Source organism: Eptatretus burgeri, chromosome 17 (assembly GCF_056783735.1).
Source record: "Eptatretus burgeri isolate ZD-2024b chromosome 17, Ebu_testis_v1, whole genome shotgun sequence".
Taxonomy (NCBI): Eukaryota; Metazoa; Chordata; class Myxini; order Myxiniformes; family Myxinidae; genus Eptatretus; species Eptatretus burgeri.
The window spans coordinates 46,811,670-46,837,593 of NC_140977.1; the positions used below are offsets into that span (position 1 = coordinate 46,811,670).

Genomic DNA, 25,924 nt, shown 5'->3' on the forward strand with positions numbered 1-25,924 from the left:
CGGCATGACTTCCGCAATTTAACATCCCTATCCTGGCCTAAAGTTGAAACCCAAATTTGGTAGCATTCTGACTGGTGTGTTTGGAGAAGAAGATTTTTGAAGGAATTTGCTTAGTCTGCCATTTTCATCCATTTAAGTCACTTGACCGGAAGGAGCTTTGCCATCCCCGTTATCAGCACTGATCTCTACACCTGGCTTGGTCACGTCCACAGCGATTGTATACCGAGGAGTGAAGTCACCGGAAGTTCACTTTCCGCCATCTTGTCTCCCCCATAACATCACTGCAGAGAAGTACGAAAACAGCAGACTGGCAGTAAGAAATCTCCAAATGCAAGCAATAAACTTTGCATGTAACTCATGCAAAGTTTTATTAGTTGGTGTAATGAACTTGTGGAAATCACAGACCTCATGTGACCGTGAGAGAATGTCACTTTGTGTGGTTTAATCACCTTTTACGTCTGTGCGCTGATGGGGATTACAGATTTACAGACCGCACCGCCACCCGTAAGCTTACTAACTCAAGTCATGAACTATATGATAGTAACTTGTTCAATCATTGTCATGCTATTCCTGCATGCTGAAATTATTGAAAACTAATTGATCTTTTCGGGCAAAAAAAACTCTTTCATTATAGGGTAAAAAAAGTCATATGGTCTACGTTTACGAGGGCACTCTGCCAGAACCACTTTTGCCATTCATGCATTTCACCGTAGCGTAGCAATCTCATGGATGGTGTCAATTATTTGCGCAAATTCTAGCGAGGGAGGGGTTTGAAAAAATGCTAAAGCTTTGTACGTATGTGAAAATGTTGAGCGACCCCTCACAGTACTTAATGTAATCACTGTTTGCTTGGAAACAGAAAAGTATTTCCAAAGACTCTTAAAGACCTCAAACGGAAAGCTTCCACAGGGGGGTGGCATCTCACAGGCAGTTGCTTCATCAGTTTTGAGCAATTGTGCAGGGCTGAAACTGTTCCCTGAGCTACATGAACCCCAGTTTGACACTGCAGTAGAAGACAATCATGGTCACTACCTGGAAAACTTGCAGCATCATGTTACTGTAGTAATCAAGCTTTTCCATATCGGGAAACAGATGGCAGCCTCTGTTACCGGACCCAAAGTTAGGAAACAAATGTCCAAACTCATTTTGTTCAGCCATCAGTAAAAATCACAGACTTAATTGCTTAGAAATGGAAAAGTGTTTCCACAGACCTCCCCCCCACACCCCCACGAAAACCTTCCACAGGAGGGGGGGTGGCATCTCACAGGCAGTTGCTTCATCAGTGCAGAGCTAAAGCTGTTCCCTGAGCTACATGATCACGAGTTTGACACTGCAGTAGATGACAATCATGTTCCCTAGTACCGGTAAAAATTGCATCATCATGTTACTCTAAGATCAAGTTATTCCATATAGGGAAACAGAATGCTTCCACAAATACTAAATATCCATTCTGTACTTGTTGAAACCACAGAGGAATGATAAACTCTATTGCTCATCACAATTTTATATTTTGAGAATGATCAATATTTAGAGGGGATGGGAGAAATGAAAAAAAAAATTATAAAATTTTGTGTCCCCCTCATGTCCGCTCAAAATTTTCAGGCTCCCCCCTCTGTGTTTTCAAAATTTTCTTCCCCCCCCTCCCCCGTGTTTTCAAAATTGTCTCCATTTAATACTTCATGTTCCAAACAAAAATTTCAGATTCCTTCCTGAAGGTTCTCCAAAGCTTGGATTCTCCCGATAATCCCCCTGCGTTATTGATTGGTCCCTTACAAAAAAATATATTATCACTGCACAAAAAGAAAGTTCACACTTGTTTGAGTGTCATAATTCTTGATACAATCAATTAAAGAAACTAAAATTAATATGAACATGTGAAGAATATTGTTACTTGTGAAAAAAACAAATTATTTGAAATCCGCTAGATCCTGACGAGTTTGTGAAGATTGGTGCAATTCAAAAAGTTCCAAATTCAATGAGATTATGCGGGGTGAAATTGCTTAGCTTGAGATGTTGCACTCGCCTGAATTTAAGTGGTGACCAGCGTGTTTCATCGATCTGAAAGACGCCTTCCCTAAAATGCTGAGTTTAGTGAAGGTTATAAAACGTTTTTACAATATTTTACAATGTTTTCAAAATGGTTTCAAAAATCTTTGTTCATAATATTGCAAAGTTAACAAAAGATTTTTTATTAATATTTGACAAAAATGTTTTAAACTAACATGTAGAGTACATCCTTTGATAATATTTATTTTAAAACGTTTTCATAGTCTTATCTAGACTCAATATTTTATATCATTTAAACATTTTTAAAACTCTTTGGAAAAATGTTTTGTTTGCTGGTTGCCATGTACGTATGTGGTAAAGTTTTCGAATGAATCTACATAGTGTACTATGTAAATGTTGTCTTTTTGATATTTGTTGTAAGAGGTACTGCATCTTGAAATTAAAGCAATTTAACTCATCAAGCTTTTATGTGATTTTTCATCTCATTATTTACATGCATGTTTTGCATTAGGCCAATTCATTTCTTTGAAAGTGTTCTGTAAATGTTAAGGGCAATGAAATAATATGTAAGCCTATTGGGGGGTGGGGATGGAAGTTTGGGTCGGGCAGAATAAGTTTTTATATGTATACCTTTATGCAGAATTGGGTGAGGATTTTAATTTTTTGGGGGTCTCGACTCGCGGGTGAAGATATTTTTTTACCATTAAAACTTCCATGCCCCCCTGAGAATCTAATGGTACACCTCTTATTTTGGAGAGTGACAGATTAAAAACCAACAAATTAAACCCTTTAAGTTTGGAAATTTATTCACATCTGCCTTCCCCAAAATTGCTCGCCGATGCGAAAACAAATTTTCCCTACAAAAAAAATCATTTCCCCCCCCCCCCCCCCGCACTCTCTTTTGTACATTAAAAGTTTTGACCTTCCCACTTATATTGAACCAAAATTCTCCCCCCCCCCACCATTTTTGCCCTCCCCTTCTACAAAAAATGTCGAGGAAAACTTAACTTTAAAAAAACACTATAAACAGCAAAAAAAAAAATTTTTAATCCCTTAAAAAACGTAAGAAAGTTGAAACTTTTAAAAATCCTTAAAAACATTAAGAAACGTAGAATAACATAAAATTGCCTAAGATAATAAAACATATTTTAAATAACATAAAAAAACATGACTTTAGTTTGGTTTTGTTATTGATGAAGTGACCAGGAGCCGAATGTAACTTGAGGGATGTTACACCTATGTTTGTTTTCCGATCCAACCCTGTGTCGGGCCTCATAATATGCATTGATCACCTCCTTGCAATTGCCAAGGATCTCCAAGGGAATTTTCCAGAATTCGATTGAGTAATAGGAACAGTAATTTACTTCAAAATCCATTAAAATATTTGACAGAAGTTGAAATATATTTGAAGAAATATATTTTTCAAAATCGGCCGGACCCGGTTCAACGTTGCTTGTTACAACAGTTCGCCTCTTTTGGGGGAGACAAGATGGCGGCAAGTGCACTTCCGGTGGCTTCACGCACGGAGCCCTCGTGACCAATCCAGGTGTCGAGATCAGTGGTTACCAGTCAGACATTGCTGCCAAAATTTAAGGCGAATCGACATTTAGCCAGATAGGTCGAAATTGGAAACGTACAGACGGTGCACGATGACAGTACCTCATCTGGAATTCCAAATGCAGATAAGCTAAAAATAAACACGTAACCAATTTCGTTGCTGACAATTAGCATTACTGCCTTGTAAGAAGCGGTGTATAAGACAAAACAAGGAAGGTAATATTTTTCGTTAATATGTGGGATTTTAATTCCTACGTGAAGTGTAAACGTTTTTCTATCTCCATGAATATTCTCGGTTTCTTTTTTTTGAAAATTATTTCCATTTAGAGCTCGTCGAGAACCGTATTTACGCGGAGGTGTATATTAATCCTACGTTAGCTACGTTGTTGTCGTTTCCCTCTCGATTTTTATTTTATTTTTTTTCCAATTCTGTCATAAACGTAATTACAAATTATTAAACCGTGGTACTTTATCTTTTTACATCTCCGAATGTAAATCTTCTCCAAAAATGCACACGTTCGTTCGGAGAAACAATTTCGTTTGTCCTGTGAGAATTCGAGGACGTTGAGCGGTGTGGTCGTCGTCGCCATCGAAGGGAGCGTTTTCGTTTCTCGCGTATGGAGTCGGAATTTTTTTTTTTAATTCCCATTTTAATTTGTTTCATTTTTATCCTCTCGGTTCGTGTCTTTCAGCGCTTAACATTGTGGTTGTTTATTGTTATTATTATTTATTTTATTTTTGAAGCTCTTACCCTTGTCTAAGCTGCTGAAGCAGCGGTTTCCGACTCGGGCCGGACGTTGATGACGGCGATTACGACTCCACATTGGCTTTTCCTCGCTATTATTAACGTTTAGTCTCCACTCAGGGATTCGGTGTCCGGCCGAAGAAAGCGGGAAACCTTTTCTACGCCGTAACGTTCCGTTTGAGCGCGGGGTCGCTGAGGTGAGTTTGAGAGCTGTTCACATATGGGACGGTGTGTTCGGAGGTCGATTCTCGGGCTGCGTTTTCATGTGTGTGTGCGCGATTGGGGAGGGAGGGAGGGTGGGGGCGGTCATGACGTTTATAGACCATCAGGCCTCAACTACAGAGGGACACATTCACTCCTTGTCAGGGGCAGGGATCATCATCATCATCATCATCATCATTGTCGTGCTTTTTACCACATGATATTAAGCGCTGGTCGCCATGTTTTAGAACCAAACGGTGCGAGTTTTAGTCGATATAACCCCGATGATTGCGTCATCGCATTCGTGACGTCACCTAGTTTTTGCTTATGCTCGGTTCTCGGCTTGTTGTTTTTTTTATCGTGGATTAAAGGGTCGTGTAGCGCTGCTTTGTTTGTGTTGCGTGGCTGGTTTATACCACAGTACTGTATATATATATATATATATATATATATATATATATATATATATATATATATATATATATATATATATTCGTACTTGATCTGAAGTGGTTTTAGCTAACCGTGACGGATTAGTACAGTATTATAACAAGCTCAAATGGGCTAAGATTCTCGTCCTCTTAATGATGACGTCATAAAAAACGAATATGACGTCATTGGATGTATCAGGTTTGCGATAAATTATTATCTGTGCTAATGCCCGGCTTGATTCCCGCAAACAAAATTCAAACAGCTTGCCCAGTTTCGGAGGTAATGGTATAGGCGATTTCCATTAGCGGCGATATTATGACGTCAACTTTTTTTTTCTAGGAAGAATTTCCAAAGCCGGAGATGGTTATTGCCTGCACGTGGGCTTTCTGCATATACATGGCAAGTTTCACGAAGATCCGATGAAACTCTGGGTTGTGAAACAAAATATAGGAATGACGTCATAGAAATTGATATGACGTCATAGTGATGTATCATATGTGCGGGCATTCATCTCTGCTAATGCCCTGTTCGATTCCCGCAAACAGAATTCAAGAAGCTTGCCTCGTTTCGGAGATAAATTTTAGGCGATTTCCATTAATGGAGATATTTTGACGTCATAACTTTTTTTTCTAGGAGGAATTTTCAAAATCGGAGAAGGTTACTTTCTGCGCAGGGTATTTTTAAATATATACGCCAAGTTTCAGGAAGTTTTGATGAAAACTGTAGGCTGTGAAACAAAAAAGTCCACAAGAACAACAACGTGAGTAAGACTTGGAGATCCTCCACGAGGATCTAAAAAGATAGACAAGGATGCCTGTCTGATGCAGGAGGAGACCATTTGGCTGCCAAGCCTGTGCTGTATGAATATCAGGTGACATCAGTTGAAAGTTTATCACTGGGTTGGGGGTTTATCCCAGTTGGGATAAGAAAGGAAAACGAGAGTGTGTAGTTTAGCAGTACTTTGTCTCTCCATCCGCCCCGATCATGCACATGCACACAGAGGGGGGGAAATGACATATTTTACTGTCTGGCAATCGAACAAGATTGAAAATCATTCCAAACGGGAAATTTCCTGTTTTAATTATGTCATAAAGGACACAAACAACGCTCACGAAGGAATAACGTAACATGTTAGATAAGGTGGTGTATAAGACAGTGCGGTAATGGCGGTAAACTTCCAGGAATTTTTTTTTTGTTTTTAGCTCGCCTGTTCGAAGAACAGAGAGCTATGGTGATACCCCCAGCGTGAGCGTCAGCGTGAAAATGTTTAAGTTTTTGGTGCGTTATTTTTTCCTTTCTAATGTTTTTATCTCCCACACTATTTTTCATACGCCCGATGTGTGTGTGTGTGTGTGTGTGTGTGTGTGTGTGTGTGTGTGTGTGTGTGTGTGTGTGTGTGTGTGTGTGTGTGTGTGTGTGTGTGTGTGTGTGTGTGTGTGTGTGTGTGTGTGTGTGTGTGTGTGTGTGTGTGTGTGTGTGTGTGTATATATATACACACATATACATATCGGGGCGTATTATGTGTCGTCCCTTCCTGTCCGCACTCTAACTCCCAAAGTTTTCAACTTTCACGTTTCATACTTGATACATAGGTACAGACTGTGGAGACGGTGTGTCTCGACATACGTTCGTCATCTAAAGTGGTTGCCATGGCAACCATGATGCTGTTTTCCATGTAGTAGCACAATTCTGTATATACCTTCTTGTTCGGGCGTATATTGTGCTCACTTGCGCTCTTGTTACTGATTACAATATACAAATACATATATTGCTTTAAAATTATTTGGATCAGACTTCACTGCAATGCTTTATAAAAAATATTAATTATTAGACGAGTCTTTTAAAAACGATAAATGTATAAACAGGCGAGCATTGGGTGGCTTTGACACCAACTCTGGTTATTATGCCTCTGCACCAAGGGTGGCGGAGGCATTATGTTTCCGGGTTGTCCGTCCGTCCGGATTTTCATTTACGCGATAACTCAAGAAGCAAATTGTAGAATTTCATCAAACTTGGTAAAAAGGTAAAGTAAGACAGGGCAATTAAGTGATTAGATTTTGGCCCAGATGTGATATGGTCAAGAGTCAAAGGTCAAGGTGAAACTCTGAAATTTTACTAGTTTCCCTGTTACTGTTTAGTTACTGTTACTGCGCCTCGTTACTGTTTACTCCCTAACTCAAATGTTGGACAGAATTTCATCAAACTTGATACAAAGGTAAAGTTAGACAGGGCAATTCACTGATTAGATTTTGGGCCAGATATTATAAAGGTCAAGGGTCAAATATGTCAATACTCAAGTGTTTGTGTGGGAGAGCGGAGGCATACCCGTCGACTACGCGCAATCGGATTACTCGAGTTTAAAATTATTTTTTAGCAGCGTCTCGCAGAGGGAACGCTGCTCATAGAGAGCTCGGCTTTGTTCTTCTTGTTCTTGTTCTTGTTCTTCTTCTTGTTGTGAAGACAAAACCTTAATCTCTGGGACTCGGCTCTTTTATATACAGGATCCGGATCTCCTTAAATACTCAGCACATGTACATATCCTCGCATTGACGGTGCCTTTTGAGAGCGTCTATCATGAACTTTTAAATATATTCGGACATTTGCTTTAAAGTTTCGAAAAGTTCACGTTACTATTTAAAGATTATTCCATTTATCGTATTGTAATTTCGTAAATACATTATTTATTTCGTAAATACACGATATATCGTAAATACATTATGACGGGTTTTGCTATTGGCTTAATCAAGGCACGTGACGAAATATCGGAAGTTGTTGTTGTTGTTGTTGTTTGTTGTTTGTTTTTTTTGTTGTTTTTTTTAGCCGACAAAACCTCTAGGATGCTGCTCTTGGACACATTTGTCCTTGTTTTTCTACGACCTTTAAAATCTGTCATTAATTTTAACTGAATTATATACTACTTGGACACTGTACAACACAAATAACCTTCTTGGCACTTTCAGAAACTTTCCGTTTAGCAGTTACTTGGACAAAATATTTCTGCCGTCTCATGCCCTGAGGGCAGAGGAACTGAGACTCAGCATTCAGACAAATATAATGGCGCCTCAAGCTGTTTGTTTCGTGCCAAACACATAGCAAGAGTTGAAAAGATCGTTCCCATGCCCTTTTTCTCAAGACTGTGTGGGGTAAAGAGTTCGATGAACTCGAGTTATTACTCTGTCGATGCAACGTATACATCGGAACCAGCAAATCACTTTCAAATTGTTACCTCTGCCGCCAAAGGTGTCTGTCTGCGTGTTTGTTTGTCTGTGAACAGGATATCTCAAAAAGCTGTGGATGGATTCGGACAAAACTTGGTGGACGGGTTGAGTTTGTGACAAGGACGAGTCGATTCGATTTTGGTGAAGATCCGGATCCGAGGATTTTTCAAGTGATTCTTCACCATTAAGAGATAGGGCCAAAACGAAATGTAGCACAATATCTCAAAAAAGTTGTGGATGGATTCGGACTAACCTTGGTAGATGAGTTGGTTAAATGACAAGAACAAGCCGATTAAATAAGGAAGAGGAGGAAGGAGGAGTACATGAAGCATTCAAAAGGGCATGTGGTAAGGGAAGAGTGTTGATTATGGGGGATTTTAACTTGCCAGGGATAGATTGGGTGCAGGAACAGGGAAAGGGCAGAACAGATGAGGATTTCCTTGTTTTATTCCAAGATTGCTTTTTAACCCAGTTTGTAGATAAACCCACGAGGGGAAGTGCAGTGTTCGACCTCCTTTTAAGTAACAATCCCAATATGGTGGAGGAGGTGGAGGTCGGGGAGCATTTAGGAGCAAGTGACCAGAATATTGTGTGTGCAAAGGTTCTGTAAAGGGTTAGAGTTCAGGATAGTGGAGTAACGTTATTAGATTTCAGGAAGGCAAACTTTGATGGTATTAGGAGAGAGTTGAGTGATGTAGATGGGAGAAGCTAACAACAGGACAATCAGCATCAGAAAAATGGGAAATCTTCAAGGACCAAATGTGTAGAGTGCAGAGAGTGTACATTCCAATGAGATATAAAACTAGAAGTAGAATGAGACCAGGGTGGTTGAGCAGTGAGATAAGGAACGCTATAAAGGAGAAACAAAGGGCATTTATTGGGTTTAAAATAACAGGACTGGAGTTGGATTTTTACACGATCGGAGTAAGCAGAGGCAAGTTAAGAAAATAACTCGGCAAGCCAAAAGAGAGCATGAGAAGGACATGGTTAAGAATATTAAACATAAGAACAAGGCTTTCTTTAAGTACATCAGGGGAAAAGAACAGGTCAGGACCAGTGTGGGCTCATTGAGGAATATCACCGGGAGAGTGGTTAGTGATGAAAGTAAGATGGCAGGCTTATTAAACAGGTATTTTTCTTCAACTTTTACACAAGAGGAGTCAGGAGAATTGCCAATAGCTGAGAGTATCTATCGAGGAGGTGAGGAAGGGCTTTTACAGAAGATCCAGGTTGGAGCGGAGGAAGTAAAGGAACAGCTAGGTAATCGAGTAGAGTAGATAAGGCTCCAGGTCCACATAATATGGACCCGAGAGTATTGATGGAGGTGGCTGAGCAGGTAAGCGAGATGTTAACGGATATTTTCAATAGCTCACTGGAGTCAGGGCAGGTACCGGCGGATTGGAGAGTAGCAAATGTAACACCATTATTTAAGAAAGTATCCAGAGAAGAATTGGGAAACTATAGACCTGTTAGTTTGACTTCGGTTGTGTGGAAGGTGTTGGAGACATTAATTAAAGACCGGATGAGGAACCATTAAAATAAATACAAACTAATTAAAGGTAGTCAGCATGGGTTTACCAAAGGTAGTTCCTGTCTAACAAATCTTTTAGAGTTCTATGAAGCAGTGTCTGATTGGGTGGATGAGGGAAAGGCAGTGGACAGAGTATATCGAGACTTTAAGAAGGCATTTGATAAGGTACCACATCGGAGGTTGTTAGCCAACGTGAGGGCTTGTGGAGTGGCTGGTCAGGTAGATAATTGGATTGCAAATTGGCCTAGTGGTAGGAAGCAAAGAGTGGCTGTGAATGGGAGGATGTCTTGCTGGGAGGATGTAAGTAGCGGGGTACCTCAGGGATCAGTACTCGGACCATTACTATTCGTTATTTACATCAATGATTTGGATAGTGGGGTCAAGAGGAAGCTTTCCAAATTTGCAGATGACACAAAGCTTGGAGGTAAGGTGGATTGCAGAGGGGGTGGTGAACAGATACAAGAGAGTATTGATACGAGCAGAGATTGGGCAAAAGATTGGCAGATGTAATTTATCCTGAGCAAGTGTAAGGTGTTGGGGATGGGAAAGAACAATGAAAATGGAGATTACACTACAGGATGCAAGGGGTAATTTTGGAGCGTGTCACACAGGAGAAGGATCTGGGGGTGGTAATGGATACGAGAGGTAAGCAGGCAGCACAGTGCCAGGCAGCTATAGGTAAAGCAAACAGGGTTTTAGGTTGTATTCGGAGGGGGATCATTTATATATCAAAAGAGGTGGTGTTAGCATTGTACAGGAATTTAGTGAGGGCCACTTCTAGAATATGGTGTGCAGTTTTGGTCACCACAGTTCCGGAAGGACATAGATGCAATAGAGAGGGTTCAGCGAAGGGTTACTAGATTGATTCTGGGCCGAGCTAGACTCAGCTATGAGGAGCGGCTAAAGGAGACAGAGCTTTATTCATTAGAAAGGAGGCGGTTATGAGGAGATATGATGGAGATGTTTAAGATAATGCAAGGTATAGATAAAATAAGTGAAAATGAATTATTCAAGAGTAGACAGTGACAGAACCAGGGGCCATAGCCTGACAGTAAATAAGAGAAGAGTTAAGACGGTAAGGCAGGGGACTTTCACTCAGAGAGTAGTTAATGCATGGAATGGTCTCCCTGGAAAGGTAGTGGCAGCAGAAAAAAGTAGATATTGTTACAGCTGTGGAAATTCGCAAACCACCATTCAGGACCCTCAGGTGAGATATCTTCATAGGTACATGTGAAGTTAGCCCAAAGCCATTGTATAGAGGGAATTTATGTGATTCATCTGGGCTGCGACGCTTTGAGTTAGCCATTTTTTTCTGTTCTATCCTTATTTTGAACCAACCACGTCTCAACCGCCATCACACAACAACCACGCCACCACCACCATCTACGCTCCCACATCATCGCATCACCGCCATTCCCAAACGGCACCATAACCATCAAACCACCACCGAAAACCCTCCACCACCTTCACCTCTCTCCTTCTACGGCCATTCCCACACCACCTGTGAACACTGAACGTCGGGCTGTCTCGGGCCCGTTCGGCTATTGGTGCCGAACGCACCGAGCCGCGAGCGTGAATCGTGGCCTTTCCGAGGGGAAATTCGGATCAAAAACGCGACACGCCCACTTTTCCTCCGTCCAATTAGCGAGCGCGGGGCGGCTTGGCCCCGCCTCCAGGCGTGTGTGTGTGAAGTCGATATATGCAAATTCTAGGATCAGGGGAGGCTCACGCCCCCGTTTCCTCCAACCAATGGGCGAGTGTGGCTCCACCCCCGAGGTCATTCTAATCCGAATATTTGCATGTTGGCTTCTCCTGCCCGCCTATAAAAAGGCGAGCGCAAGGCGAAGAGAGTGGCAGAATCGAGTCGGTCGGGTGAGGAGAGTGCGGAACTGAGAAGAGTTGCAGGAAGAGCTGAGTTCTGGAGTTGCCTGGAGAGGGTCGTTGAGAAGTGGCTGGTGGGGACGCGTTGCGTTGCGTTGCGTTGGTGAAGTTGAGGCGAGTGCGCGCGGTGGAAATGCAGGCAAGGGAGCTCGGGTCCGAGGCGAGAAGGACTGCGGTCGGCGACGAGGTTACGGTGTGGGGGATCGCTCGTCTCGTCGCGGGACCCAAGCCAGCCAGCCACTCCCCTCCCCCAGGGCATGAACAATCTCCCTTTCCCCCACGCTGAGATATTGCAAAAGGGGGCCCCACTCCCACCCCACCCCGAACGTCGTGCTAACGAAACCCGCCAAGGAGCACGGAGTCCGGGCACAGCCGCGCGGCCACATTTGCGGCTCGCCCGGCAACGCGTCACGGGGACGCGGGTAGGACCCCCCCGATCTCGCGGACCTGGCCGCTCCTCTACGGCCCGCGCACATTTGGCCTACGGGCCTGTCTGCCTCCTTGTCTATGAGGGTGGCTTCTTTCCCTTGCTTTTGTGTAAATGTGTGTTGGCGCTGTCTGTGAAGTAAAACTGTATAAGTGTTGCCGTGTGTGCGCGTAGTCGGTATTAACTCTGCGTCATTGTTGCTTTTATTGTTTTGGTTGCTTTATGTGCATTTTGACTGTATGGCTGTATGTACGTGCTTTCCGTGTGCCGGGAAATAAATGTGCATTGTGTGAACTGTTTTCCCGTTTCGCTTCGTCTTTTCCTAATTGAATCTCCATCCTACTTCACGTAAGGGGTTCGTAGTGGGTGCAAAACGCTCGGTAAATAATCTGAACCGTCGAGTTCGACGATAACACCGCTCGGTTATCCCGATAGTACGGAACGGGCCGCCCAAGCGGCTCGTGTCCGGAGTCGACCTGCGGTGAGGTACGATCGCCCGGTTTACCATACGCGTGGGTACTTAGGTAGGTCGAGTTTGGCGAACAACCCTATCCTACACGGGTGGCCGATTGGCACGATTGTGGTGAGGTCGAAAGGCCCACCCGTGATTGGCTCCGGGCGATAGTTTCCGGAGGGTCACGACTGAATTGTCCGTCCGGTGGGCGACGTGCCGCGATCCGAGTTACGTGGCCGTTCGCATGCCGGCGGGCGCGAATTCGCAACACTGGTGTCAGGCGTGGGATACAAATCCATCTCGGTCTCCAACTAAATTCACGAGGAATTGGTTCAGGGGTGAGAGAAGCGACCCCCCCCCCCTCCGTTCCCTCCAAATTACGAGCAATTTAAAATTAACCCCTTACGAGAAATTAGATGGAGTCTCAAGGCGAGAGGGTGCCGGGGGTAGAAATGTATATGTGTAATCATTTAGGATCCATGGCCCCGGATGGTTCTTCCTTATATAACCCCACCACTAATTGTAGTCTTATAGTAGAGACAATGGTAAAGGAATCCATGGAAACCACCCGTGAGAAAGACACATCCTTACCCCAGGGTTGGGAAAAGTAGCGATGCCATCCATCTGGTTTTTATTATTATTAGTATGACCATACCACTAAATGTAGCCAGTGGGGGCGGCCAGGGTGGACGACAGGGCTGCAAGTAATGGAGATTATGAAACTATTTGTGGAGAACATGAACGGCAAAATGGATGAAATGAATGCAGACATAAAGGCATGGGGAAAGGAAACTCGGACCGCGGGCGAGAAAATGGCGACGCCACGTGGCGGAGACTCCGAACCAATGGGGGGGGGGAGTGCAACGGCTGTCAGTCCCGCGATAAAGACTGGCGAGGTCACAATTAATGGGGAGACCAAAACGTGTAAAATGAGACACGAGGTAACGAAGACAATAGAAAAATTTAAAAGGAAGCCAGGAGGAGACAAAGGAGGGATTGAAGGTCGTAACGGTGGAGTGTGAGAAAAGACTTCAAGACATGACGAAGAGAGTTCATAAGCTGGGACTGGAGGTAAAAATGGAGACAGAGGAACTGGGAAGACGGGTAGAAAACCACAAGGGCAAGACGGAAGAACAGTTAGAAGCTAAAGCAAGGTTGGAGTGTGCGGAGATGAGAAAGGAATTAGAAAAGAAAGCTTCTGAGTTACAGAAATACCAAAAACAGAGATGGGATTACAAAACGAGTTGAGGATGGTGAGAGAAGAAAGAGTACTGAAGGAAGAACGAATGAAACAGGAGAAAGAAATCGGGAAATTGAAGGAAATAACGAGATTGCAGAATGAGGAACAAGAAAGACAGTGGAATAGAAAACTGAAAGAGTATGAATTTGAAACTGAACAACAAAAGGAAAAGAATAGGTTGGAATACGAGGAGAAAGTGAAGGAGCAAGGAATGAAGCAGGAAGGAGAAATCAGGAGATTAAAGGAAACAACGAGGTTGGAGAGGGAAGAACGAGAGGAACAATGGGATAGAAAACAACAAGAACATGAATTTGAGGTTAACCAATTGAAAGAAACTATGAGATTGGAGGCTGAGAAACATGAGAAACAGTGTGAGAGAAAACAAAAACTATACAAGTTTGAAATTAATGAACTCAAGGAGAGAGTAAAATTGAAGTCCAGAGAGATGGAAAAACTCCAGAAAGAAATAGAAATAGGGAACAAGGAGAGAAAATGTGTAGAGACGCGGGAGGTGGAGAAAATAGAGGAGAGACTGCATGATAAAGACGGGGTTAAAGGAACGGAACACACACACACACACAAACGGAGGTAGTGGAGGATAATGGGGGTGAGCTGGCGGACTGTTTTGTGACCCGGTGCTAGCGGCTGGATGGCCTCCTACAGGAACGAGGGGAGGGAGTTTGCTCCCTTGAAGCGAGTCACGACCAGGTGAGTTTGGTCGTGCTTTGCGAGGTCGAGGGGAGGAGTGCTGTGGACAGGTGCACGCTGAGCTTGGGGGGTAGAGAGGCCCCGGAACCCCTTGTGGTGGCACTGGTCCCCAGCGTAAATGTCCCGGTGTGTGTGGTTACGAGTGTTGTCCCGGTGTGTGTGGTGCAAGGTGTGAGTGCGACCGCGTGTATGGGTGAAGCCCCACGTGTGCCAGAAGCCCTGTGTGTGAGTGGTGTGGTGGCAAGTGTGCCGGAGAGCGTGCTTCCCAGCACACCGTGTGTGAAAGGGGCACCGCAGGTGGAAGAGACCACGTACGCGCAGGAAACGGCACGCGTGTGCGAACAGCCGTGTGGGAGTGAGGCACGGTGTGTGAATGAGACACCGTGGGCGAGTGCCCCCGCGTGTGTAAGTGGTATGGTGTGTGTGAGGGAAACGGCACGAGTGAGTGAGCGGCCAAATGCGGCTAACAGCCGCATATCCAAGAGTGAGTGTAATGGTGAGGTGTGTTCGTCTCGTGACACGCGGGAGTTTGAGCGCGTGGGGGGAATGGAGACGACGACGGCGACGGCGACAGATAAGGGACAAGGGCCGGGTAGCAGCCGTAGCGATTTTGAGCACCGCGCCGGGTTTGCCCAGCAGCGAGCGCGAGGTCCGTGCTGTGGTACGCACGAGGCCCCCACGTGCTGGGCTGCGGGAGTGAAACCCGGTCCGGAAACGCCAGCGGTGAATGTTGCAGATCCCGCGACGGACAAAGTTTATAGTCCGGCAGATATGTGAAAAAAATGTGCCTTTAGTGATACAAGCATGAAATTTGGCACACTGCTAGGGCAGTATCTTACAAAGATTTTTGGATATAGGGACATTCCAGATTCTTCCCAGAGCCAAAATGGCGGCCATTTTACAAAATAGCTGATTTTGTGTTGTATAAAACTATATTTAAGAAGCATACCAGTGGTTTTATTTAACTAAATATAGATTCTAGCAAATAAGAAATAGCAAATAAAGGTGACAAAGCGTGAATAAACCATTTATTTGGTCATTTTTTGGTGCATTTTTGCACTTTTGGACGGTTTTCCACAACAAACTCTTCAAAAAACTGTTATCAAGCACCATGGAATGACTTGTTCATTTAACACTCTTGAACATTTAACACTCTTGAACTCATTTAACACTCTTTAACTTGAACTTGAACTCATTTAACACTCAGAGGAAGTGCTTCTGTTTGATCCTAACATCAACTTACAGAGTCAAAATTATACAGTGGAACCTCTAGATCCAGGTAACAGAGTCTACTATGATGCATGGATACATGTGTACATGCTACGTAATTATCATCTGTGATCTCTCTTGTCCCAGTTCTACTCTCTTGTACACTCCCCACCACAGTGACATAGAGCTGTGCACTGGAGTGCAGCCTTGACACACTTGCACTGTCCTCTGCATCCCTTTTTGCAGCCACACCTTATTAGTTGCCGACATGCCTCAGTTGCCTCTGGGAGGGTTGTCCAGTATATGTCCCAGCCATTATCAGTGTGAACCCACCCCCAGTCAATGGGCGATGGGAGCTCTGGTGTGGACGCCATCATCTGGCCCCAACAGTAGCCGGCTTGGTAGGTAGCTCTCTTGATGTGCTGTTTCAGGGCTTCACGAGTTGGTGGGAGAGCATCTATTGATCTGCCATTCTGGGTGAACAGATGCTTGCAACAATCATTGACATGTTCCTGGCTACTGTTGCGATCATAGAGCACAACAACAAAACGCTCCAGTGCATCCATGTGGACATCTACGGCTGAAGGAGTAGGCGTGGCAGCCAAGGCACAGAATGCTGCAGTGACATCAGTGACCTCATCACAGGCTTTCCAGGTTTCCCATGCTTTTTTCTTCCCCCTGCCTCCGAAGCTTGAAACGGTGTCGCATCCAGTGAGGGCATGGAAGAATGGCAAACCTCGACACTTGTTAGGTCCCAGTGCCACAGACATCTCGTGAGCTGCCAAGAACCTGAAGTTCTTTCCTGTGCCAAAAGCAACCCAGAGCTCATCAATGTCCAGACGTCCAGCTGCTGTCACCGCAAGGACCACGACATCAGTGTCTACTGTACGGATCGACACTTTGCTGTATCCCTGCCTCACAGCGTCTTCAGCATGGAGTAGAATTCTTGTGTCAGCCTCTTCATGGCTACAAGGGGCAAGACCAGCAACATATCGGGCCTGCGTACAAACCACATATTTGTGGTGGGTGCTGATGACTTGTTTGTCTGTGTCTGTTGTTGCTACTCTGGTGGCTAGGAAGTCAAACAACTCCATCTTGTTCTCATCTGTGCGAAGAAAGGTCTGCCAGTTTCCAGGAATGGAACTAGATGGCTCGACTCGTCTCCTGATGCCTTTGCCTCGCTTCTTCCTAGTGTCTGCCTTCAAACTGTCTGTGAGGTATTCATCCCAGACAATATCCATCCTGCTCGTATGCTGCAGCTGAGATGTGACGTATGGCAAGAATACTTCTGATGCATACTCATTGAAGGTCTTTGTTGTGCCAGGTGGCAGCATACTGATGATCGCTGCACCATCAAGGATGATGACTTCAACTGCTGGACTAGCAGCAGCAGCAGCATTCTCCTGTGGAGGGACCAGATCTTCTAAGCAGCCAACCAGATCAGACTTTGTTCCAAGTCTCATCTTGCCCATGTGTGACAGTGCAGGGGGACATGCTTGGTTCTCATGTGCGAAGAACTCATCAAGATCTCCATCACGTATCTGGGACGCAATGAACAACCTGGAGAACAGGGAGCAGTCGTTCTTCAGAGATGAAAGCTGCAGCTGTGCTCTTGACTTCTCTCTGACTGGAGGTCGGCTGAAGAGAGGGAGGTTGTTTCTCTTGATTGGGTCGGTGATGGGCTTTGTCTGGTTGATAAGTCTCTCATGGACATAGGAGTCATGCGGTTCTTGTCCCAGCTTCTCGATCTGGCGTACAGTATTGATAACTGCTGGGTCTGCCAGGTCTCTGCTGTCTAGCACCAGGAGATCCTTGCTGTCATCACAAAATGGGTTGCCCATCTCCCCCATGACTTGAGTGAGTGAACGCACATCTCTAGCAAAGGCTACCTGTGTGTGCTTGGTCTGCTCGTGGTGTTTGTGAACAGCCTTCTTGGTCTCTGATGTGGCCTGGAACTCAGCGATCACTCTGGCCATCTCTGGACCAAACACCATCCAGCGGCGTAATGCAGCGGGATTCTCTGTCAGGCCTACAGCTCCTCCGTCACCCTTAACTAATGCGTTACTCTGCTCGTGGGCTTGGTCGATGGCCATCGCAGAAAACGCATGAGTGGTCTTCTTTACTGTGAAGTTGCCGGCAAGAAACTGCGTGTATACACTTGCATGTTTGGTCGCCAGTGTTACCATGTCGCGCAGGTGAACTGGTATCCACCTGGCGTAGTTGGTATGACCAAAGGCGAAGAACCAGGGGACAATCTTGCTCAGGGCATCAATGTATAGCAGGAAGTTCCCTTCACGGACCGATCTGACGTAGATTAGGACAGTGAGTTCCAACTGTAGAATGATCCACCAGAAGTGGAACTGCGGACTGGCTTGCACACGTTCAGCACACCAGTCTTCTAGATCCTGTCCCTCATCTGCTCCTTGGCTGAAGGCTTTCTGTAGGAGAAGATAGAGGCTACTGGCTGTGACCTGGTGAGCTCGCCGAGTGCGTGTAACATGGGCAGCCTTCAGGAAGGAATCAGCAGTACCAGTTGTAGCAACTCCTGCCTGCACCAGAGCTCCTGTCCACCCACTGCTATCCAGAAGATCACCCAGAGTTTTCAGTGCAGCCGTCTCAATGTGGAGTCCACCAAATAGGATGACTAAGTGATCTTCTCCATGTGTTTCTGGCCATCTCCACTGGATCTGTTTGGCGAGTGCGTACAGTGGCTGATCGACGATGAGGACTGGGATCTGACCAGGGTTCAGAATCTCATCTGCTGTCTTGATGACGTCCATGGAGTGACGAATCATAGCCACGGACTTGGCCTGGTCGTAGAAGAGAGGCAGCAATGAGGTGAGGGTCACGCCACACTCTGGTTCCTCTGGAATGGACTGCTTGCTGGCATGATATGCAGCCCATGACACAGTCTCGTCTCCCTGTAGTGGTGTGTCTGATGCTACACTAACTGCCATCTGCTCTAGCCACCTGTCAAAATGACAAGAACTCATCGACACAATTAACAAGAGATAGGACCTCAGCACCACACACAGTTAACAAGAGATTGAGGCACATATATGAATACAGAATATGTACAACTTTCAGTTGATATATTTTCTGTGGCGTACCTGTATTTCCACCTGCATTGCTTGAGGGATCAGTTGGCAGTCACTTCTGTTGGGACCAGCCAACTTGGGCATCGGTGGTTCACGTTTACCGAGAACCACAGGAGGTACAGTGGCGTATGACTGGCAGGTGTGTAGTGGTTGCTGTTGTAGTAACATCATCTGAGACTACTACCCGCAGCCGTTGAACTCCACGCACTTCACTATTCGGGTGCTGGAACAGCGAGATGCCAGTGCCGTGGAACGAGTCTTGAGCACTAGTTGAGCTGGGATTGTGGTCGATGTTATCCACTGCGCCAGTCGTGAAGAGACCACTCTTCAGTTCAGGTGGGCAAACTGCACCCTCCTGCTGGAAGAAGCGGCAGTTACTGTTCCCCAAGTCCGTGGAGATGCTCAGCACCCTATCATAGGAGACGGAGAGACCCAAGTGGAACAGAGTGTCAACCAGGTCTCGTTTGCGAGTCTTTGTGTGCATCAGCATTCCCAGGTACACAGGCACGGGGGTCACTCGATTGTGGCCGTGCTTGGTAGACTCAATACTCGTACTCTGTCGGCGGCGTGCGTAGCTGTTGAACATCAGGAGCTGTGAGATTGTAAGAGTGGGTGTTGATACAGATGAGTGGCTTGACTGCTCTTGGATCGTGGGACCATTCAGGATCATAGCAACTAGTGCCACGAGAGAACTTGGCACGGATTGTTCTTGGCAGAGGGCGTCAAATGAACCACTAACGGCTGTCTTCGTCTTCAACATGTCTCTTCGGACTATGTTCGCGGCTCTAGCAAGATGAACACCATCACTATCAGCATCGTGTTCACAGGCCTTGTGAAGGGCTGATCCGATGTCCTCGTTGAAAGCTAGCAGAACATCTCGGCCAGGCTTGTGCTCCTCCATGTCCGGAAAATGTCATGATCCGGTGCTTGAGTTTGGTCGAGTGAACACGTCCAGTCAAGACTGTTCCAAGCTGTTTCAGCCAGTTCTGTACAGACTTGTTAGGTCTGCCAGCTTGAACACTGGTGCCACAAGAGCGTCCATGCGGGCATCATCGATGTAGGACACCAGTTCTCCGAGAGCTATGCCATGATTGATATCATCCTGGTCATCCAAGGTTCTCTTTGTGTCCCTTGCTTTGCTATAGAGGGAAACCAGACACTTCACATGGTACAGGGCATCTTGCGCCATCATATCTCCAGCACTCAGTTTAGCAATAAGTGGCTTGTCGTCTAGTTTCAGAGCACATTTCCTGACTCGTCTGTCCAGGTCAAAGGTAGAAGCTTTGCGCAAAGACTCGTTACCTGCTGGCTTGTCACAAAAGAAACACGTTTCGAGCAGTGACTCTGTGCGGTCCACACTCTGACGGGTATACTTTCGTGTCACGCCTTCGGTATCCCCACTGGTTGTTTTCCTCTTCTCTGCCCGAATCAATTGAGTTTTGTTGTATTGTAGTCTGCATGAATCATGCCACTTAGCCCTGTGGTGCTGGAAGGTGGACTCAATACCCTCACCATCGTCCAAGCGGGACATGTCGAGAGATTTTGGCAAGCAGTCGATCTCACTGAACCTGAGGAGGTTGTCTTCCAGAGTCTGGTATCCAGACCCTCCTGTGCTTCGCTTGGAGTCAGCTGGACAATGAAGAGGCTCAGTGGTGTCCATCTGACACAGCACACATAGGCTCCAGTCTGTCTGGTTAATTGATGTAACAGATGTACTTGGCCCTTGCTGCTGGGGGTCTAATAGTTTGAAATGCTTGGCCATTGTCTTGAACCACCACCAATCAGTCACTGTAAAATTGGGAAGAACCACCACCAAGCAGGGGATTAGTCTTTGGGTACACTACAGTGGAGTTATCACCTGAAAACAGAATAGCAGAGTTAAAATGTTTTCAACTACGAAACCCAGCCCAGAGGAGATGCATATATACACAATGGCGATCTTGGGTGATTGACACTCGATGTCCCCAATAGGCCACCATGCATTATTTCTTTGCGCTGGACAGGACCATGTTAAAACCAAATCAATATGAACACACCATTGTAGTTTGAACATTTCTATTATGCAATCATGAAAATTAATACAGTGAGTACATCAATATCGATTTCGCAAATTTATGCATTTAATCGTGACATTGCCAGCTACCAGTATGTAATTAATAATGGAAATATTCATGGAGTTCCTTTCACCAAATTTGATTTTTGATCCATTTATATTTCCAGAAACAATATTCAGGTAACATTCACATGCATGATCATATTGCAGAGCTCTTGTTCCAGCCATGCATTATTGCGATGGTAAACTGTTATCTGTGTCCCTCATAGACCACCGTAGATGCATTTCTTTTAGTCAAATATGAAGTAGATAATGGAGCATGTGCATACTAGTTGATAATAATCATATTATACTCACTACATTGTGTTTTGCACCAAGCACATATGACTTTGCTGACCTTGTAGGCAGAATTTGTTATTCGTGGCAGCCATTTTGTAAAATGGCCACCATTTTGACCCTAGGGGTAATCTGGAATGTCCCTATATCCAAAATGTTTCCTAAGGGTATGCTATAACTGTGTACCAAATTTCATGCTTGTATCATCAAAGGCACAAAACTACCAGAATATTTCACATATCTGCCGGACTATTAGGCAGGATTTCGGATTTGGACCGGATGGGTTCTCCACGCGGGCGTGTATGTTAAGCTCCAACGGGCAGAGCACATATGGTCGCGTGGGGAACCCCTCGAGACGTGGGGCTTGTCTTTTTTCTGCGCCGGGTGACGTCATGGCTGCGTGTATGGTTGGAATCTGGCAGGAGGGTGAATCCCTGCCGGATGGTACCGTCCAAAAGGGACGAGGGATGCGAACAGCTGCCATGACGTCACGCCGAAGGTGCGCGGCTGTGAATTGCCATGCTGGTGCACAGGTTGCGAGTTGCCGCGCTGGTGCTGCGCATGTAAAAAAAAAAAAAATAGGCAAGCCTCGCTTTCGGGTGAACAGGATTCCCTGAGCAGGGGTGGAAGACCCACTTGGCCTGGGCACAGGATGGACACTAGTTAGGGGGAAGGGTTAGCTTAGCTAGACTGGCTTCATGGGGCAGGGGTAAGTCCTCATGGGGCCTGTGGAATGGATTAGTTAGGGGGATTTTAGTTGAGATTTAGGAGGGGAAATTATTTTTGAATATTGGAGACAGAGACAGACTTTGGATGTGTAGTGGGGACGTGTAGTGTAGTGTAGTGTAGTGTTAAATGGAACGTGCTATAATTTAAGGGATGACGTGGGAGCACAAGGTAGGTAGGGGATTTAGTAAGCAGGATGGCAGAGTTCGGCGATGTGTGTGAGTTGAAGAGTTGTGACATGTTGAGTGAGTGAGGCCAGCGGGTCTGTATGAATGGAGTGAATGGGGAATGCATGGTGCGATGAGTGATTGGGGGGAGGAGTGACTGCCGCCCAAGGGACCCCGGGGTCAGTGTAGAGTGAGTTAGCTGGGTTAGTCAAATTGACAAAATGGAGGTCGTTTTGCTGTTGGTGTGAATGTAGGCTCGAAACCTGTTTGGAGGGGTGCAGGAGCCCTGTTGACAGGCTGGGAGTGTGGCTGCGAAAGGTGAGTATCGCTGAGTGGGTACCCCGGGCACCAGGCTAGTCGGCCGTGGTAGGCCAAAGGCCCATGGGGGGGCCGGGATAGCGTAGTGGGCACGGGTGCGCCCGCATGATGCGGGGGCCCGGGGCGCCGTTGGCCGCGTGGGCAGTGCATTGGGCACGGGCACCCAGGGAAGGGGCCCGGGGCACCATCCTGCCACGTGAGCGTTTCAGGGGAGTCTCCAGGGAGGGCACTCCCCAGTGTTTAGGGAGCTGGTAGGATCGGATGCAGTGTAGTACCCGGGGGTGCCATCGTCAGAGAATCGGCAGAGGGTCGTGCCTGCCAAGAGGGCCACGCGTCCCAGCCATGAGACCGTGTGAGGGCACGGGAGGAAAATTGTGGGGCAAGGCCCAAAATTGTAAGGACACCAACACGGGCGACGGGAATCTGGCTTGATAGAACCAATAGTTTAAGCGAGAGGTGCTTGTTGAAAGCCCCAGGGTAGTTTAACAGTTAAATGGATAGGGTAGATTAGGAAGGGTACCCCTCCGCACCATCCATCCCTTCGCTCTCGTTGTGGGCCGCTGGACCCACTTTCGGTTAAAGATCGCTGAAGTCTGGGGAGGCCATCCTGAGGCTTGAGTTGGGCCTCGACACAGTACGCTAGCTCTCCCTTATTCCCCTCCGGGAAGGGAACGTAGGGGTTGGGAGTTGGCTAGGGGATGGTAGGTTAGCCGAACAAAGACAGTGAAGGGGTTTAGGGGACGAAATTATAGTGGAGAAGTAAGGATGAAAATAAAAACAACAAAAAAATGAGTTGGGGCTAAATTGGGTTTTGACAAATTAAGGGAGTGGGTATTGACAGTGACAGGCAAAGGCGATAGGTGGGAGGGAGACTGGTAGGTAGGTCCGAGCCCGCCTTCTGAGTGGCCAGCACCACCGCACTCCCTCCATCAAACTGCACTGCACGGCAAGGTGCCGGCCAGCTTCATCTGCTGGCTGTGTTATTTCAAGGCCTGTGCCGGCCAACTTCATCGGCCGGCTGTGTTTTGCTGCAAGGCCTGTACCGGCCGGATTGTCTGCAGCTGTTTTCTGCAAGGCCTGTGCCGGTCGGATCGTCTGCCGGCTGTGTTCGCCTGCAGCGACCTTGTTCTGCAGGCTGTGTTTGCCTGCTACCTTTGCCATGCCATGCCTGCTACCCGCGGTTCTTTTTGCCCCTGTTCTGTGCTACATTTTGCCCCCCCCCCCTTGTTCATTGCCATGTGCGCCAGGATTGTCGCAAGTTTGCAAGCTGCAAGAACTGTCCTGTTGGCAGCTACAACACGGGCCTGCAGTGGCGGCCCAAGCACCGGTTTTCTTTTGACTTTTGTTTTGCTCCCTGCAGAGTCCATTGATCCTGGGCCATGGTTAGTGTAAATTGTAAGTTAAGGTGTTAAGATGTACTGTAAATTTGAGTGCGCCCCCGGCATGTCTGTCTAGCGCCGGCAATATTATTTAAGTCGTCCGTGTGAATGGGTTTGTTTAGTAAGTTACTCAGCCCTCAGGTTATTTATTTTGGGGACACGAATGCCATGAATGTCGCACTCAGAGATCCGAAGGTAAAACGTACTAGGGGAGAACAACACATGATGGCACACGAAAATTTGACGATGCGGGATGAGTCTGTAAAAAGGGGAGGGGGTAGTGTTACGGCTGTGGAAATTCGCAAACCACCATTCAGGACCCTCAGGTGAGATATCTTCATAGGTACATGTGTAGTTGGCCCAAACCCGTTGTATAGAGGGAATTTATGTGATTCATCCGGGCTGCGACGCTTTGAGTTAGCCATTTTTTCTGTTCTATCTTTATTTTGAACCAACCACGTCTCAACCGCCATCACACAACAACCACGCCACCGCCACCATCTACACTCCCACGTCATCGCATCACCGCCATTGCTAAACGGCACCATAACCATCAAACCACCACCGAAAACCCTCCACCACCTTCACCTCTCTCCTTCTACGGCCATTCCCGCACCACCTGTGAACACTGAATGTCGGGCTGTCTCGGGCCCGTTCGGCGATTGGTGCCAAACGCACCGAGCCGCGAGCGCGAATCGCGGCCTTTCCGAGGGGAAATTCGGATCAAAAACGCTACACGCCCACTTTTCCTCCGTCCAATTAGCGAGCGCGGGGCGGCTTGGCCCTGCCTCCAGGCGCGTGTGTGTGAAGTCGATATATGCAAATTCTAGGGTCAGGGGAGGTTCACGCCCCCGTTTCCTCCAACCAATGGGCGAGCGTGGCTCCGCCCCGAGGTCATTCTGATCCGAATATTTGCATATTGGCTTCTCCTACCCGCCTATAAAAAGGCGAACGCAAGGCGAAGAGAGTGGCAGAGTCGAGTCAGTCGGGTGAGGAGAGTGCGGAACTGAGAAGAGTTGCAGGAAGAGCTGAGTTCTGGAGTTGCCTGGAGAGGGTCGTCGAGAAGTGGCTGTTGGGGACGCGTTGCGTTGCATTGGTGAAGTTGAGGCGAGTGCGCACGGTGGAACTGCAGTCAAGGGAGCTCGGGTCCGAGTCGAGAAGGACGGCGAGGTTACGGTGTGGGGGATCGCTCGTCTCGTCGCGGGACCCAAGCCAGCCAGCCACTCCCCTCCCCCAGGGCATGAACAATCTCCCTTTCCCCCGCGCTGAGATAGTGCAAAAGGGGGCCCCACTCCCACCCCACCTCGAACGCCGTGCCAACGAAACCCGCCAAGAAGCACGGATTCGGGGCACAGCCGCGCGGCCACATTTGCGGCTCACCCGCCAACGCGTCACGAGGTCGCGGGTAAGACCCCCCCCCCGGTCTCGCAGACCTGGCCGCTCCTCTAGGTCCCACGCACATTTGACCTACGGGCCCGTCTGCCTCCTTGTCTATGAGGGTGGCTTCTTTCCTTTGCTTTTGTGTAAATGTGTATTGGCGCCGTCTGTGAAGTAAAACTGCATAAGTGTTGCCGTGTTTGCGCGTAGTCGGTATTAACTCTGCGTCGTTGTTGCTTTTGTTGTTTTGGTTGCTTTATGTGCATTTTGACTGTATGGCTGTGTATACGTGCTTTCCCTGTGCCAGGAAATAAATGTGCATTGTGTGAACTTTTTTCCCGTTTCGCTTCGTCTTTTCCTAATTGAATCTCCATCCTGCTTCACGTAAAGGGTTCGTAGTGGGTGCAAAACGACCAGTAAATAATCTGAACCGTCAAAGTCGACGATAACACCGCTCGGTTATCCCGATAGTACGGAACGGGCCGCCCAAGCGGTTCGTGTCCAGAGTCGACCTGCGGCAAGGTACGATCGCCCGGTTTACCATCCGCGTGGGTACTTAGGTAGGTCCAGTTTGGCGAACAACCCTATCCAACGCGGGTGGCCGATTGGCACGATTGTGGTGAGGTCGAAAGGCCCACCTGTGACTGGCTCCGGGCGATAGTTCCCGGAGGGTCACGACTGAATTGTCCGTCCGGTGGGCGACGTGCCGCGATCCGAGTTACGTGGCCGTTCGCACGCCGGCGGGTGCGATTTCGCAACAATATGTTTAAATTCGAATTAGATAGGTACCTGGAAGTTTTGGAAAGAGACGGGTTTGAGCATTGATGGGTGATTGTGTGCATGTGTACGGAGTGCTGTTG

General features: G+C 46.8%; 2 protein-coding genes and 1 pseudogene across 2 annotated transcripts in view; 1 reads left to right on the forward strand and 2 right to left on the reverse strand.

Annotated features, from left to right (window-relative positions):
* Nucleotides 1-981: 981 nt before the first annotated feature.
* On the reverse strand, nucleotides 982-18,656 carry LOC147009982 (uncharacterized). Its single transcript, XM_085861217.1, has 2 exons — nucleotides 16,910-18,656; nucleotides 982-1,102 (listed from the first exon to the last, which is right to left on the reverse strand). The coding sequence occupies exons 1-2, from the start codon at nucleotides 18,601-18,603 to the stop codon at nucleotides 982-984; spliced, it is 1,815 nt and encodes a 604-aa protein (XP_085717343.1). The 5' UTR covers nucleotides 18,604-18,656.
* Nucleotides 4,282-25,924, forward strand: part of LOC147009983 (uncharacterized) — a 50,107-nt gene continuing 28,464 nt past the window's right edge. Inside the window, exon 1 of the mRNA XM_085861218.1 lies at nucleotides 4,282-4,506. The gene's annotated coding sequence lies outside the window, so the exon portion shown is untranslated. The remainder of the gene's footprint in view (nucleotides 4,507-25,924) is intronic.
* LOC147009984 (uncharacterized) lies at nucleotides 18,694-20,553 on the reverse strand (annotated as a pseudogene).